Source organism: Labeo rohita, chromosome 16 (assembly GCF_022985175.1).
Source record: "Labeo rohita strain BAU-BD-2019 chromosome 16, IGBB_LRoh.1.0, whole genome shotgun sequence".
Taxonomy (NCBI): domain Eukaryota; kingdom Metazoa; phylum Chordata; class Actinopteri; order Cypriniformes; family Cyprinidae; genus Labeo; species Labeo rohita.
The window spans coordinates 16,414,132-16,429,634 of record NC_066884.1 but is presented as its reverse complement, the minus strand read 5'-3'; the positions used below and the strand labels follow the sequence as shown (position 1 = coordinate 16,429,634).

Below are 15,503 nucleotides of genomic sequence, written 5' to 3'. Positions count from 1 at the left end.
CTTCATTGTCATTCTGAAAAAATGGCCAATAATGCAGGGAATGATGGGAGGGTAGCATCTGCAGTTTCAGTTTTTTGTATTACATCACACAGTGGTGTGTCAATTCACGAGAGCATTGATAAAGCACAACTTCCTCACACCTTCAGCACTCATGCATCCCTATAGAAGAGCTTTACTACCACTGAACATCACTGCGGGTACCAGGCACTTCTCACCATACTCCTCCTCTAGCAACACCAGAACATTTTGAATGCTTTTGGATCCGAAATTATTGACTTGGTCTCTTCAGACCAGAGTATGGATTCCCAGAAATATATATTTTGTAAATATTGGCTTTGGAAGAGGTTAAATGAGTTTATTGTGCTTTGGCTACAGTGGGTAATTCTAGTGGTGACAACAACCATGTATGTCACATCACAGTCGTACTCAGTGAGATAAAGTGTCACTCTTTTCATAGCTTTTGCCGGCTCTGAGAATCTTGCATGGTATTTCTCCAGCTCTTTTTGTAGCAAAAATTCACTCATCATTAAATGAAAACTTAAAGTGAAGACCTGATTATTTCAGGAGCCTTGTCACAAGTTAATTGTTTTTGAATGTTGGTGCTGCTTCTGCTATATTTTCAGACTTAAAACAATAATTTGGTATTCCTCTTGTATCACTGTCCTCTTTTATGCTAAGAAATAAGTCACCTGAAAGTTCTCTCCCAAGTCTGTGTAAAATTCAGTAGGCTATAAAATGCTTTTAACTCTCAGTTTTGGTTCAGTATACTTACCTGTTGATCAAATATAGCCTTAAACCTACACTTTTGTTATATATATATATATATATATATACACAGTGTACTTGTTCACTGACCATTGACTTTTCATTGTTTATTAAAAAACTGATATATTCATATATACTCAACTGGTATACTCATTTACTATTTTACATGAATAGATAGTAATATTATCTTTGTATGTAATATGAAATCAAAATAATGTTTCCGGAATACGCGTTTCGTTAATCAAGAGCGCTGAACCTTTACGCTTTCCATAGTTGCGTATTCTGCCGGTGTCATGTCTACTCTGTTGCTGAACGCGTGGTAGCGGTTATTGCCAATTTTCTTTTTTATTCTGGTATGAGCCCTATATTGTTTGTAGAGTGTTATCGGATTTTTTATCTTTTTGACAGATTAAAAAAATATATATATATTGTGATAACGCTTATTTAAAACAGCTGTTTGTGTAGTTGCCTGATCAAGTGTTGTACTACTTCATGTGCAGATTCTGAGAAGTTATTCTGAAAATGGCAGAAATGTTTAAAGGAGAGAGTACAGGACTAAAATTCGCTGAGAAGATGCTTCTGCGACACGGATGGGAAAAAGGTACACATGCAGGGGTTTTTGTACATCATAAACTCTGTGTATGTTACTGTACAACTCAGTTTATTAACCTTCATAGAGATTCTTTTGCATAATCGTTGGCTCATCAGTGTAAACATTCGACTGACGCATGTCAAGTGTGTTTGGTGATGCTAATATTTAGACTCTTGTATTGTAGGTAAAGGTCTGGGCAGATCAGAGAATGGCATCACAGAAGCTATCAAAGTCCAAATTAAATCTGATAAAAAAGGGGTGAGTGAAAGAACATCTTTTTGTTTTTAGACGTTTGTTTATAAATAATAGTTGTTATGTATGCAGGATTGTTATGGGGCTCTAACTGGTCCAACCCACACTGTAGCAATTGCAATATATAGTCTCTTAAGATTTTTAGTGTTTTTAAAAGAAGTATCCCAAGCCACTATTTTATTTTTTGATCCAAAATAAAAACAAATAACAGTAATATTGTGAAATATTTTTACATTTTAAATTTTAAAATGTAATTTATTCCTGTGATCAAAGCTACATTTATAGCACCATTACTCCAGCGTCACATGATCCTTCAGAAATCATTCTAATATTCAGATTTGCTGTTCAAGAAACAGTTGTTGTTGTTGTTGTTGTTGTTGTTGTTGTTGTTGTTCTTCTTCTTCTTCTTCTTCTTCTTCTTCTTCTTCTTCTTCTTCTTATCATCTATCTATCTATCTATCTATCTATATAATTTGTTTTTCATGAATGGAAAGATCCAAAGATCAGCATTTATCTGCATTAAAAGGCTTTTGTAATTTTATACACTATACCATTCAAAATCTTGGTCAGTATGATTTTTTTTTTTTTTAAAGAAATGACAGAAATTTATACTTATATTTAGCAAGGATGTTTTAAATTGTTCAAAGGAATGTGAAAAATAATTTTAAAAAATAAGGACATTTATAATGTTACAAAAGATTTCTATTTCAGATAAATGCTGTTCTTCTGAACATTGTATTCACAAAAATTCTACTCTGCTGTTTTCAACATCATATAATAATAATAAATTTTTTTTGAGCAGCAAATCAAAATATTAGAATGATTCCTTGAAGTCAAGTCACCTTAGTTTATATAGCGCTTTTAACAATACAGACTGTGTCAAAGCAGCTTCACAGTATTAAATAGGAAAATAGTGTGTCAATAATACAAAAGGACAATAGTAAACACTCAGTTTTCATTTAAAGGCAGTTCTTTATTATATTCAGTGATGTCATCATCCAGCTCAGTTCAGTTTAAACAGTACACAAGATTGCTGGAAATTAAGTGTCCCAAACTGAGCATGCCATAGTAAAAATATTTCAAAATGTTACAGTTTTTGCTGTACTTTGGATCAAATAAATGCAGGCTTGAGCAGAAGAGACTTCTTTAAAAAAAACTTACTGTTCAAAAACTTTTGACTGGTAGTGTACATGAACTGGAAATGCTGTCAAAAACCATTTTTACATATCTAACTTTTGACATTTGAAGTTACCAGTTATAGCCCTTATATGCACATTACGTTTGTATTTATTATGTACTGTTTGTATTCAGATGGGCCATAAAGAAGGTGAGCAGTTCAGTTTCCACTGGTGGGACCATGTCTTTAACAAAGCCACGTCCAATCTGGTTGTAGAATCAGGGCAGGTAAGGATTTAAATACATTTTTGCAATTACCTAGAAATAACCTCTTCACAGCAGGTGTTATATTTTGGCAAACGTTACAAATCACATTTTGTAACTATATTTATCACAATTCAGTTTTTTGCGAAAAATATGCACAAGTTTATTAGAAAGCTAGATTTGGAAATGCAGGGTTGAAATGCAGAAAATATTTTTTTTTTTCATTGTTTGTCTGTGATTTGTAAGAAACCTGGCTCTTTAAGTAAATACAAAAAAATAATGTTTGGGCATATTTGTTTTGTTAGCTCATCTGATGTTGTTATTGGTCTAGAATGGCGTAGAGGTGAAGAAGTCAGATGACACCAATGATGATTTGATCTCCAATAAGAAGCCACGCAAGGCTCAGCAATCCAAGTCCAAGCTCTATGGATTTTTTGTTAAGGTACAAATAATCAATAATAAGAAGAAGAAGAATAGCATTAATTCAGCATTTGGATTGTGCAATGATTGTAAAGTCGTCTTTCTCCGTTCTTAGTCCGCTACGCTGCTGTCAGGTGAGAAGCAAGAAAAAACCTCTGATTCAGATGACAGCAGTTCTGAAGATGAGGACCAGAAACTGGACCTCTCCAGCTCTACCAAGTATGAGCTGCCAATATTAGAAAATCCTGACACATTCCTTCAAAAGTTTATATCAAATACTTCTTAAAGTTTTTTTGTTATATGCTGTCATTGTAGAATGTTCTTGTACTGAAAGTGGCATGGAGAAAGAATAAATATTAGATTTTAAGATGAGTTATGCTTTCAGCCAGCTCAACTCTCTGTATTTCTGTCTGTCACATTTAGGCTATCAGATACAGATCTGCTGAAAGCTTGCGGAGGACGAACAGCACACAAGTAAGTTCTGATTTCTTCAGGTTTGCACTATGATGCATCCTAATTTGCAATATCCTTACATTAATTCATGTTAATTAAACTGGTTAAAATGATAATACTAGAATTTGGCCGAGATACAGCTATTTGAAAATCTGGAATCTGAGGTTGCGAAAAAATAAAAATATTGAGAAAATCACCATTAAAGTTATTAGAAATGCATATTATTAATCGAAAATTAAGTTTTGATGTATTCAATATCTTCATGGAACATGATCTTTACTTAATATCCTGATGATAAAAGAAAAATCAATAATTTTGACCCATACAGTGTATTTTTGCCTATTGCTATAAATATACCCATGCTACTTAAGACTGGTTTTGTTGTCCAGGGTCACATTTGAGCTGGACATGAATCAAAGATAGTGTAATATTATCAAATCATCGTTATTTTATTGTAAGTTGTATATTATTGAATTAGCATTTTTATATTTGTTAGGTTTTCCATGTGATTTGATTTTTTTTTACATTTTTTTTTATTTTAAGCTTGATTTTTATTTAAAAAAAAAAAAAAAAAAAAATTGGGTAATTTTAGTTTTTAGTCTATTACCAAGGCAACATTTCTAATTTACTAAAATATAATATAAATATTTAAATAATATAATATAAGATATATTATAAGAAAAACAAACAAATAAGTAAATATATAAATAAATCCCCTCTCTCATATATCTTGTATCTAATAAAATGTCTCCTAAAATATTTATATTTCATTTCAGCTTTATTTCAATTCATGAAAAATAGTTTTCATTTTTAACTTGTATACATGTTTGTTTGTTGTGTGAATAGAGGAGCCAGACATGGACTTACTATGAGCGCCAAACTGGCCCGGCTTGAGCAGCAGGAGCAGGAGTTCATAAACAAGTATGGTAAGAAGAACCACACTGCTAAAGCATCCACAAGCAACACAGATTGTCTAAACCCTGAGGAACATCAAGATATTAAAAAGAAAACAAAACACAAGAAATCAAAAAGGCAGGAAGAACCATCAGATGAAGATGAGATGACGACACAGGTACTTCCCAGTAATGATACTGAGGATGGCAAACCCGCAAACAGAAAAGACTCCAATATTGCTTCTGTGAATGACAATATGATCACAGACACAGAGCCAAAGAAAAAGAAAAAGAGAAATCGCAAAGAAAAAGAAGCACTTGAGGATTGTGTTAATGGAGACTGCAGTGTAGACGTGAATGAGGCGTTAACATGCACATCAGGTGAGCCAGACGCACACCTGCCGACGGATGACACCACGGGCAAGAAGAAGAAGAAGAAAAAGACAAAACGGTCTGAAGTGGTTGCTGAGATGGCTGAGGCAGACGAGATCAGTGAGGATTCCACAGACGCACACAGTGAACAGCCACAGGAGGGCAGTACTGAATATCAACAAACCTCTGACAATGCCTCTAAGAGAAAAAAGAAGAAAAAGAAATCCTCAGTGGAGCGTAAGGAAGATGTGATGGACACTAGCAATGGAGCACAGATGATAGACACACAAACAGAAGAACAGGAGAAGGACAGGAAAAAAAACAAAAAGAAACGAAGCAAAAAAGAGGAGCAGGAGGTGGTAGAAAATGTGGAGTTTGATGAATCTGTGCCAAAGAAAAAGAAAAAAAAGAGCAAAGAGTGAACTCACATGCTGCCAAACTTGCTACAAACTCAGTAAGATCAGAAACTGGGCTGCTGATGAAATGCAAGAATCATTTTGTCAAGAGACTTGATGCAAACATGTCCAGATCACGTTTGTTATGCAGCATTCATATTTATTCTTACAAATCAGTGAATTTTTAAAGCTTGAGACCCACAGGTGACATGAAATGTTTTTATTCTGATACATTTGTGTAATGCATATTAAATGGCATATCCACAATGACAAACGTGATAAATTGTGAACGGCTTGGAGTGATTTGTGTGGATCAAGAGGTTTTTTGTCACATTTGGATGCTGTTTGACAGGTAGAATGGTGCTTTAAGTCATTTACCTACAGTGTGCCTCTTTTGGAGCTGAAACATGAACTTGAAACATTGCTAACAAAACTTAAACTAAATTGTAAAATAAAATTCTTGAGATGACTGTCTTATGTTTTGTTTTCTGCTCATGTTGAGGGGTCACTCTGGTTTCATTGAGCTTGAAGGAAGGTTGGCCATGTTATAATGTCCATTTCGCAGATCCATCTATTGTACATGTTGCAATTTTCTGATGTCCAGCTTTTTAGTAGGTTTGTGCTGGGCATTGACTGAACACAGTCTCCGTATCCTTCTGAGGGGTCACTGACCCAGAAACTAAAAGGAAAATGTGGACACCTTCAGATTTTTAATTGCAACTACTTCGTTTTGTTTTAAATATATATAATATAATATATGTGTGTGTGTGTGTATATATATATATATATATATATATATATATATACACTACCGTTCAAAAGTTTGGGGTCAGTAAGACTTGTAATAGTCTTTAAAGAAGTCTCTTATGCTCATCAAGGCTGCATTTATTTGATTAAAAATATAGAAAAAAAACAGTAATATTGCAAATTTTTTTTACAATATAAAATAATGTTTTTTGTTTTAACATACTTTAAAATAGAATTTATTCCTGTGATGAAAAGCTGAATTTTTATCAGCTGTTACTCCAGTCTTAAGTGTCACATGATCCTTCAGAAATCATTCTAATATGCGGATTTATTATTAGAATGATCAATGTTGGATAACATCAACAGTTGTGCTGCCAAATATTTTTTTTTTTTTTTTCAGGATTCTTTCATGAATAACAAGTTTAAAAAGTACAGTGTTTATTTAAAAAAAATATATTTTATAACAATGTAAATTATTTATTATAAACTTTTAATAAACTTTTAATTATTAACTTAATACATCCTTGGTGAATAAAAGTATTAATTTCTTAAAAAAAAAAAAAAAAAAAAAAAAAAAAAAAAAAAAAGAAACAATAAAAATGTACTGACCCCAAACTTTTGAACGGTAGTGTGTATATATATATATATATATATATATATATATGTGAAGAGTTTAGATGCAAAACCAGCTAAAAGCCATCTTGGTCAAAAATGAGATAATGATACTGAGTGAATGCTCCTGACACACATTATACATCCATCAAATACTTTTACTTCAAACTAAATTCCAGCCTCAGCCCAATCAGAAGTGCCAGTACTTACATAGAAACCTATACAAAGTAGCCAGAAAGAAATGCTAATTTTAAAGACATACGTCAGAATGAATGTGTGTGTATATATATATATATATATATATATATATGTATATATATGTATATATATATATATATATATATATATATATATATATATATACACTGACCGAAGTTATAAACGCAACACTTTTGTTTTTGCCCACATTTTTCATGAGCTGAACTCAAAAATCTGATCTCAAATATTGTTTACAAATCTGTCTAAATCTGTGTTAGTGAGCACTTGTCCTTTGCCGAGATAATCCATCCACCTCACAGGTGTGGCATATCAAGATGCTGATTGGACTGCATTATTATTGCAGAGGTGTGCCTTAGGCTGGCCACAATAAAAGGCCATTCTAAAATGTGCAGTTTTACTGTGTTGGGGGGGGGGGGGGGGGGAATCTGGTGTAGCCACCATTTGCCTCATGCAGTGCAACACATCTCCTTCGCATAGAGTTGATCAGGTTGTTGATTGTGGCCTGTGGATTGTTGGTCCACTCCTCTTCAGTGGCTGTGCGAGGTTGCTGGATATTGGCAGGAACTGGAACACGCTGTCGTATACGCTGATCCAGAGCATCTCAAACATGCTCAATGGGTGACATGTCCGGTGAGTATGCTGGCCATGCAAAAAAACTGGGATGTTTTCAGCTTCCAGGAATTGTGTACAGATCCTTGCAACATGGGTCTGTGCATTATCATGCTGCAACACGAGGTGATGGTCATGGATGAATGGCACAACAATGGGCCTCAGGATCTCGTCACGGTTCTGCAGTCAGGTCGAGACCCCAATGAGGACGACGAGCATTCAGATGAGCATCCCTGAGACGGTTTCTGACAGTTTGTGCAAAAATTCTTTGGTTATGCAAACCAATTGTTGCAGCAGCTGTCCAGGTGACTGGTCTCAGACGATCTTGAAGGTGAAGATGCTGAATGTGGAGGTCCTAGAATAGTGTGGTTACACGTGGCCTGTGGTTGTGAGGCCGGTTGGATGTACTACCAAATTCTCTGAAATGCCTGTGGAGACGGCTTATGGTAGAAAAATGAACATTCAATTTACGAGCAACAGCTCTGGTGGACATTCCTGCAGTCAGCATGCCAGTTGCAAGCTCCCTCAAAACTAGCGACATCTGTGGCATTGTGCTGAGTGATAAAACTGCACATTTTAGAGTGGCCTTTAATTGTGGCCAGCCTAAGGCACACCTGTGCAATAATCATGCTGTCTAATCAGCATCTTGATATGCCACACCTGTAAGGTGGATGGATTATCTCGGCAAAGGAGAAATGCTCACTAACACAGATTTAGACAGATTTGTGAACAAATATTTGAGAGTAATAAGCCTTTTGTGTACATAGAAAAAGTCTTAGATCTTTGAGTTCAGCTCATGAAAAATGGGGGCAAAAACAAGTGTGTTGCGTTTATAATTTTGGTCAGTGTAGTTTTACAAATGGAGAGCTTTTTCATTTTATGTTAAATTACTGTTCTGTTGACATTTTTTATACTTGCCTTCCCTCAAGTTTAGCGCCAGTGGTCCAGACCCAAGTATTTCCTGTCAAAGAGAGTCCAATCCAGTATCCATGATATCTGTCATAATATGATGTGGTGTGCTGATTGATGAATTCCTTAATTTGCATAATATGATGAGAAGGGTGTTATAATCATGTGGAATCATTCAGTAGATTTACTGTTTGCAGTCCTTTGTAATTTGTAAACCAGACACTTGCTATCTGTTTATCACAATGTCACGTTAAAACAAACTTTTTAAAGGACGTTAAAGCCCCTTTTTACAATATGTGAGTCTCAGGTGTCACCAGAATGTGTCTGTGAAGTTTTAGTTCAAATTACCCCACAGATCTTTTATTATATAATTTTGAAAGTGCTTATTTGAGTTGAAGCAGAAACACTCTGTTTTCGTGCATGTCTCTTTAAATGCAAATGAGGTTCTGTTCCCCGCCCTCTCTTCAAGAATAGGGCTGTGCCTGTACAGCTTGTATCTCAGATACTCTGATAAAAAATATTCATTTGGTTTTAATTATCGTGTCTATCGCACTGAAACCATGTGTTTTAATCAAGTTTTTTTTCACGTGTTATTGCAAGTACTGCTCACTGCAGAGCCGAATGGCCTCCAGCTCCCCCTCTCTGGATGTCCAGCTCCACCTCTGTGTGAACTAAAGGGTGGAGTTATGTTAAGGATAAGGTAAGGGGTAGGGTTAGGGTGTGGTTAGGTGTCTATCTCCACCCATTACCTCCAGCGAGGGGGAGCTAGAGCTCCAGCTCCTCCCATTTGGCTCTGCAGCGAGCACCCTCTCTGTTAAACTTTCAAATCTCAGTGGCTTGTTTTTTTACAAGCTTGCAGAGAAAGGCTTACCAAAACAAAATGTACTGAGCTGTCCTTTTTCATGTTTTGGGGGTTGGTAGATACACCGGGAACCTGACTATAGCACTTAAACATTGAAAAAATCAAATTTTCATGATATGCCTCCTTTAAGTCACCTTTTTTTAAGTCACCTTTGTAACAACTCATCAGAAAAGACATTGTTTACAGTTCTTTGAGGCTAGTGGAAACTGTTTTCAATTCATAGAGAAAAATTTGAACATTCTTATATATTTTATACTTCATTTTATATACCTGTTCCTCCACACTGTCTATTATGGCCAGCTGAGCTCCATATCGCTTGCAGTATTCTTTACTTTCTGTCCACGGTTTCCAGGGCCAGTCTTTGTAGAAGTAGTAACAGCTGGAGCCGTTCTGAATCCACTTTTTAGGACAAGGTGTACACTGGACCCCTGTGATGGAGAATAGGTCAGGTTAACTGCAGTGAAATCACATTACACTTCATTCCAGATTCAGCAATCAGCTTACCATTTTCAGTGGACTGACAGTAGATATCCACTAAAAAGTAGCTTTTCTTCAGTATTAAGTGCAGTGTGGTGTTCATCTGTTCACCCCATGTCGTCAGCCTTGCTCTCTCTTGGTCCAGCACTTGCTTGTCTGCCAATAATTGCAGATTGGTGGCTTTCTCTTTAGTATGCTGGGCCTGTATAAAGTAAAAACATGATTAAAAGTCCTTTTTGTTTCGCAGACTGGAAATTTATAACTATTTCAAGTACAGTTGAAGCGATAAATCGATTCGATTTTACACGTGCTTCGCGATTCTCTCTCGAACCGTAAATTGCAGAATTGATCCACGAATCGATTTATCATTGCACTCCTAAGGATAGTTGACCCCAAAAATGAAAACTCTGAAATCATTTACTCACTCTCAAGTTATTCCAAACCTGTATGAATTTCTGTATGGACACAAAACATATTTTAAATAATGTGGGTAACCAAACAGTTTCTGGTTTCTAGTGAATAGGGGGTTTGCACTTACATTTTTTTCTCAGTTACCTGGATGCGCGGCCATTTTGGCAAAACTCGAATGTAAACAACCGCATGAATTGCACAGTTAATGTACTACTGAATAGGTTGTTCTGGTAATGTATGCTGTCTAAACCATTGAAAAAACACATGGAGGCCGCTAAATCATATAGAGAAGGACTTAGTAAGCAGGAAAGTGCACAATATTTTGACAAACTAGGTGGTAAAGATACATACGAGCAGTATTAATTAAGATATTAGCCTTATATTTCACCTACCTAACCAGAAATAAGAACAAACATGGATGTTGTCAAGATTCTTGCCCTGGAAATCCTGGTTCAGTTTGGCCAACCACAAACGCCTTTTGTTCCTCAGACAGTTTTTGCACTCCTCTACTTGATTTGTTATAACTTTTGTCAGTCTATAGTACTCCAAATGTTTTTCCCAGTCCGACTGATTAGTACAGCCCAAAACATTACAATAATTGGCCATTTTCAGCAACAGTAATCAGCAAATTATTCTAATTTTTTTGGTTCAGTAGTATTCTATGGCCAGAACATAGTCAAAGGATAATTTAAGAAATTAATTGATGAAAAATGCAACTAGATTTGCCTGTGACAGACGGTTACAGTGTCTTTTGTAACTGGTAGTGAGCTGTTACTCCAGGGTATATACAGGAATCATGAATTAGATTTCATACCTTTTAAGGACCTTTTTAAGACTCTTACCATACATTTTAAGACCTCATCGCCACTTCAAGTTTTAACTGGTTACATAGGCAACACTTTGACTTACATTTACTATACATTGGTTGTAAGATGGCACAACTAAACAGTCCTCCAATAATCTGACTGTGGGCGCGGGCCAAAAATTATTGCTGGTGGGCCAGTTTTGAGTTTTGGCCCGTGGGCTGCCTGTTGCAAACCACTGCTCTATTCCATAGTATTGTTTTCCAAACTATGTAAGCCAATGGGGACCAGCAGGTATTTGGTGGCACAACTAAAGAGTCCTAGCTCCTGACAAGTAATATAGCTGTCCACACCAGACTGGAGTCACGTGACGCCGCAGCCATTCAGAAGCACAGAAGGGCACTGCACTTTCATCGAAATATAATTTTATAATCTAATTCATAAATATTAAACCTTTTTAACATTGTTAAAACTAAGTATTGAATGACTGATACCATCTTTGTCATGGAAAACACTTGTTGGTTCGCAGTTTTAATGTTTTCTTAATTTTATTTTTAAGATCTGAGGTCACAAACTCACATTAGACACTTTTAATATTGAATAAAGCACGTAATCAGTACCTAAGATTATAACTGTCATAATTTGTGTTGTTATTCCAGCTGCGACATTGCAGAAATAGAAACCATTTCCAAAAATAGAAATTTTGTGTGTCGCCATCACGGCTAGTTAGGACAGATACTCCTTTTATCACGTGTCCTGGCGTCACGTAATAGGACACGATGCTATGTTGTAAGACCATTACACAGAGTGCGCGTGATCGCGAAAGCGGAAGTAAACGTGATTAACAGCAAAAACAGCAAGCACTTATTCAAAGGCTATTTGAATAAATTGTGAGTAACTGTTGCTGTCATGAAAGATCTATTTCAGAACCAGCTGCTATCAAAATAATATGACTGCGGGCGCGGGCCAAAAATTATTGCTGGCGGGCCGGTTTTGGCCCATGGGCTGCCTGTTGCAAACCACTGCTCTATTACATAGTATTGTTTTCCAAACTATGTAAGCCAGTGGGGACCAGCAGGTGTTTGATAACCCAAATTTCCCAATTTCTAACCCTAACCCTAACCCAATTTCTTCAAAATATTTTATATTGTATCTTCTTTTATGCAATTCATATAGGTTTGGAACAACAGAATTTTCATTTTTGGGTGAACTATTCCTTTAAGGGCTATATGCTGTTCAGGCTTTGCTCTTACCAGAATATTGTTGTATTTAGACATGTGAATGTAGTCTGCAAGGCAGAGAAACAAAGAAAAATTGTTATTTAAATCTAAAGTACATATAGACTATTTTTAAACTGCAATGCAGTGGTTCTGTGATATTTTAGCATTTCAGAGTTTAGCTGGAGTTTATCTGATATACACTGTAAAAAACAATTTGTTGAGTCAACTTAAAATAATTTATAACCTGGCTGCCTTAAAATTTTAAGTTTAGTCAACTCAAAAAAAGTTTATTCAACTTGAAATGTTAAATTATACTAAGTGACAACTTAGATATTTGAGTTGAATCAACTTAAAATTTTAAGGCAGCTGGGTTACTTAACCATCTGTTAAGTTTAGCAAACACAGATATCTAAGTTGTTACTTAGTACAACTTAACGTTTCAAGTTGACTGAACTTATTTTAGCTGACTGAACTTAAAATTTTAAGGCAGCAGGGTAACAAATTATTTTAAGATGACTCAGTGTAGTCCTTATTTACTCATAAATTACACCAGTGGCTTATATTGCACCCATCAGCTTAAAGGGGTCATCGGATGCCCATTTTACAGAAGTTGATATGATTCTTTAGGGTCTTACTGAAAAGTCTATAATATACTTATTATTATTATTGTGTTATTGTGTAAAACAACACCCTTTTTACCTTGCCAAAATCAGCTCTGCAAAAATCATCCCATTCTGAGGGGTTGTTCCTTTAAATGCAAATGAGCTCTGCTCACCCCGCCCCTCTCTTCTAGCTGCTGCTCTGAGAGATTGTTTACTTTAGCCACATTTAGCGCGATTAGCCGCGAAACTTGCTAACTAGCACGTTATTAGGAAAGGTGATTGCAGAGATTCATAAAAAAAAAAAAACCTTATACTCATTTCTGCTGTAGGTGAAGCTGGATCACGAATGATTGCGCGAACATATATATGTAGATCAGGAGGCGGATTCCCTTTACAGACAAATGTAATCCACTGCATCAGATGTCGGGAGTAAATGACAACCATTATGTTCATTATTACATCCAGCAACACAACACCTCAATCGCTCAATCGGAGATATTCTTGTCTAACTTACATCGTTGCTCTGGCATCGAAACAATGGAGGTCGGACTGTTGAAACAATGGACAGCTGATCTGAGGTAAGACGCTCATGTCAATCAACTATGGTGGAAGCGGCCTCTGTCTGTGTGATGCCACACCGACAGGCATCTGAGAATGGCTCGATTTGAAAAAGGGGATATTATTTTTACAGATTAATTAAAAACCACTGCATGGATTTTTATCATTATAGGGTAGATTTGTACATACACTGACAACACACATTAATGTTCAAACAACATGTAAAAGTAAAGTTTGCATCCGATGACCCCTTTAAGAAAGTGTGAAATTTCAAATGTGTGACAACAGGACACACGAAAAATTTCCACTGTTCTTACACAGCAACATTTCACTTTTCTTGACACATTTGTAAACCGTTTGAGGTTACATCAGTTGTACACAATCACTTCTTTTTTTTTTTTTTAACTTTAATTCTAGCTCTGATTGAATATACTTAACCCAGTTAATCATGGTCTTTGAGTTTCCTTGCACAGGGCTAGAACGCAGCTAAATGTGGAAATCCAAATATACTGAATGATGTTTTGGTGTTGTGTATATGAATAAGTGGTTATCCTTACAGAAAACGCCGACAGCTGTTAACACAGCGAGCAGGAGGAAGCAGAGCAACCCCAGAAACACTGTAGCTCGTCTATATGCTGGAGAGATCGGGGTGGCGGCTTCATTTTCTGAATGAGAATAACACTGGTTTGAGTCCAATAGTGCGAGCAAATGATAGTACATGGCCACATTTTACAAATTAAAACTTAAAGATTCTCTGTTTTGTTAAGATTAAATGATAGGTATTGTTCATTCTGTACCTTCAGTAGGAGAATCATGTGCTAGAAAAACTGATTTGTTTAATGAACACTCTGCAGCTGCACAGGAAAGAAAGGAAAAATAGCATGTCTTAACTATTTTAAAATTTGAAAGAAGTGAAATAATCTCTATGCCAGTCAGATAAAAACATGTTTGCTTAAAGCAAATCAGAATACTACAATGATTTCTGAAGGATTATGTAACTGGAGTAATGATGCTAAAAATTTAGCTTTGACAGGATCACAGGAATAAATTACATTTTAAAATATATTCAAATAGAAAAGAGTTATTTTAAATAGTAAAGATATTTCAAAGTTGTACTGTTTTTGCTGTACTTTGGATCAAATAAATGCAGGCTTGGTGATGTTCTTTAAAAAACATTAAAAACTGTACTATTCAAAAACTTTTGACTGGTAGTGTAAATAAAAAATAAAATAAAATAAAATAAAACAAAATAGTCTTTTTTGTGACTGAATTCTACCTGAGGTCTCAGGGGGTGTCTGTGAAGTTGATTGCTTTACGTTCACCTCAGCATACACTACAGACTCCTCTAACCGTGGCACTTTAACATTAATAAGACAAACGTTAATTCATTTACATTCTGATCATTCAAAAATAAAAAAATACAAATAAATTACTCGTAAAATATTTCAAGCAAACTGAGCAGATGGATAATATAATGGTTAAATCTTTCTTTGCCATCACCCAAAAAAAAAAAAAAAAAAAAAAACATATCTGTACCTGATTTTTCATTGCTATTTGGCTTGAAGATGACTGTTGAATAACACAACTCCTCTTCCATACCTGCTCTCCTTCACAGTCCACAAACACTACGAAGCAGACAGAAAACAGAAGTATGCTTAAATCCAGTCAGTCAACCTTGCGCAGAGACATTTGTGGCATTCAGAATTTGGTAATAATAGATTTTGGTCAGAAAGCAGAACATGCTGCCTCATTTACAGCACTTTACAACACAATACTTTCTATTATAGTCATACACAAGGAGGTGTCTGCACGAAGTGTGTTGCACTGTTAATTCTACATTTAGAGAAGCTTATTAACAGTTAAGCATAAAATTGTCAATTATTATTGAAAGAGGAAGACATCTTTCACAATTGTTGCCAGAGTTGTCAGAGGAAGTTTTCAAGTGTAATCTT

The 15,503-nt window shown here is 35.5% G+C and overlaps 2 protein-coding genes across 2 annotated transcripts; one reads left to right on the top strand and one right to left on the bottom strand.

Annotated features, from left to right (window-relative positions):
• The first annotated feature begins 1,026 nt into the window (after positions 1 to 1,026).
• On the top strand, positions 1,027 to 5,662 carry gpatch4 (G patch domain containing 4). Its single transcript, XM_051132179.1, has 8 exons — positions 1,027 to 1,118; positions 1,266 to 1,366; positions 1,542 to 1,615; positions 2,921 to 3,013; positions 3,321 to 3,431; positions 3,525 to 3,628; positions 3,833 to 3,883; positions 4,709 to 5,662. The coding sequence occupies exons 2-8, from the start codon at positions 1,288 to 1,290 to the stop codon at positions 5,547 to 5,549; spliced, it is 1,353 nt and encodes a 450-aa protein (XP_050988136.1). The 5' UTR covers positions 1,027 to 1,118; positions 1,266 to 1,287; the 3' UTR covers positions 5,550 to 5,662.
• A 282-nt stretch (positions 5,663 to 5,944) lies between these two features.
• On the bottom strand, positions 5,945 to 15,323 carry LOC127178968 (C-type lectin domain family 9 member A). Its single transcript, XM_051132180.1, has 9 exons — positions 15,088 to 15,323; positions 14,828 to 14,908; positions 14,349 to 14,405; positions 14,109 to 14,216; positions 12,425 to 12,459; positions 9,985 to 10,159; positions 9,751 to 9,908; positions 8,628 to 8,743; positions 5,945 to 6,201 (listed from the first exon to the last, which is right to left on the bottom strand). Exons 1-9 carry the CDS (start codon positions 15,146 to 15,148, stop codon positions 6,039 to 6,041), a joined length of 954 nt encoding a protein of 317 aa, XP_050988137.1. The 5' UTR covers positions 15,149 to 15,323; the 3' UTR covers positions 5,945 to 6,038.
• Positions 15,324 to 15,503: the final 180 nt, after the last annotated feature.

Excerpts from the sequence above, each read along its gene's own strand:
- LOC127178968 (XM_051132180.1), bottom strand. The coding sequence starts at position 15,148 with ATGGAAGAGGAGTTGTGTTATTCAACAGTCATCTTCAAGCCAAATAGC. Across the intron at positions 14,217-14,348 it reads ACATGATTCTCCTACTGAAG|AAAATGAAGCCGCCACCCCG; the intron begins GTACAGAATGAA and ends ATTCTCATTCAG. Across the intron at positions 9,909-9,984 it reads CTGTCAGTCCACTGAAAATG|GGGTCCAGTGTACACCTTGT; the intron begins GTAAGCTGATTG and ends TCTCCATCACAG.
- gpatch4 (XM_051132179.1), top strand. The coding sequence starts at position 1,288 with ATGGCAGAAATGTTTAAAGGAGAGAGTACAGGACTAAAATTCGCTGAG. Across the intron at positions 3,629-3,832 it reads GACCTCTCCAGCTCTACCAA|GCTATCAGATACAGATCTGC; the intron begins GTATGAGCTGCC and ends TGTCACATTTAG. Across the intron at positions 3,884-4,708 it reads GGAGGACGAACAGCACACAA|AGGAGCCAGACATGGACTTA; the intron begins GTAAGTTCTGAT and ends TTGTGTGAATAG.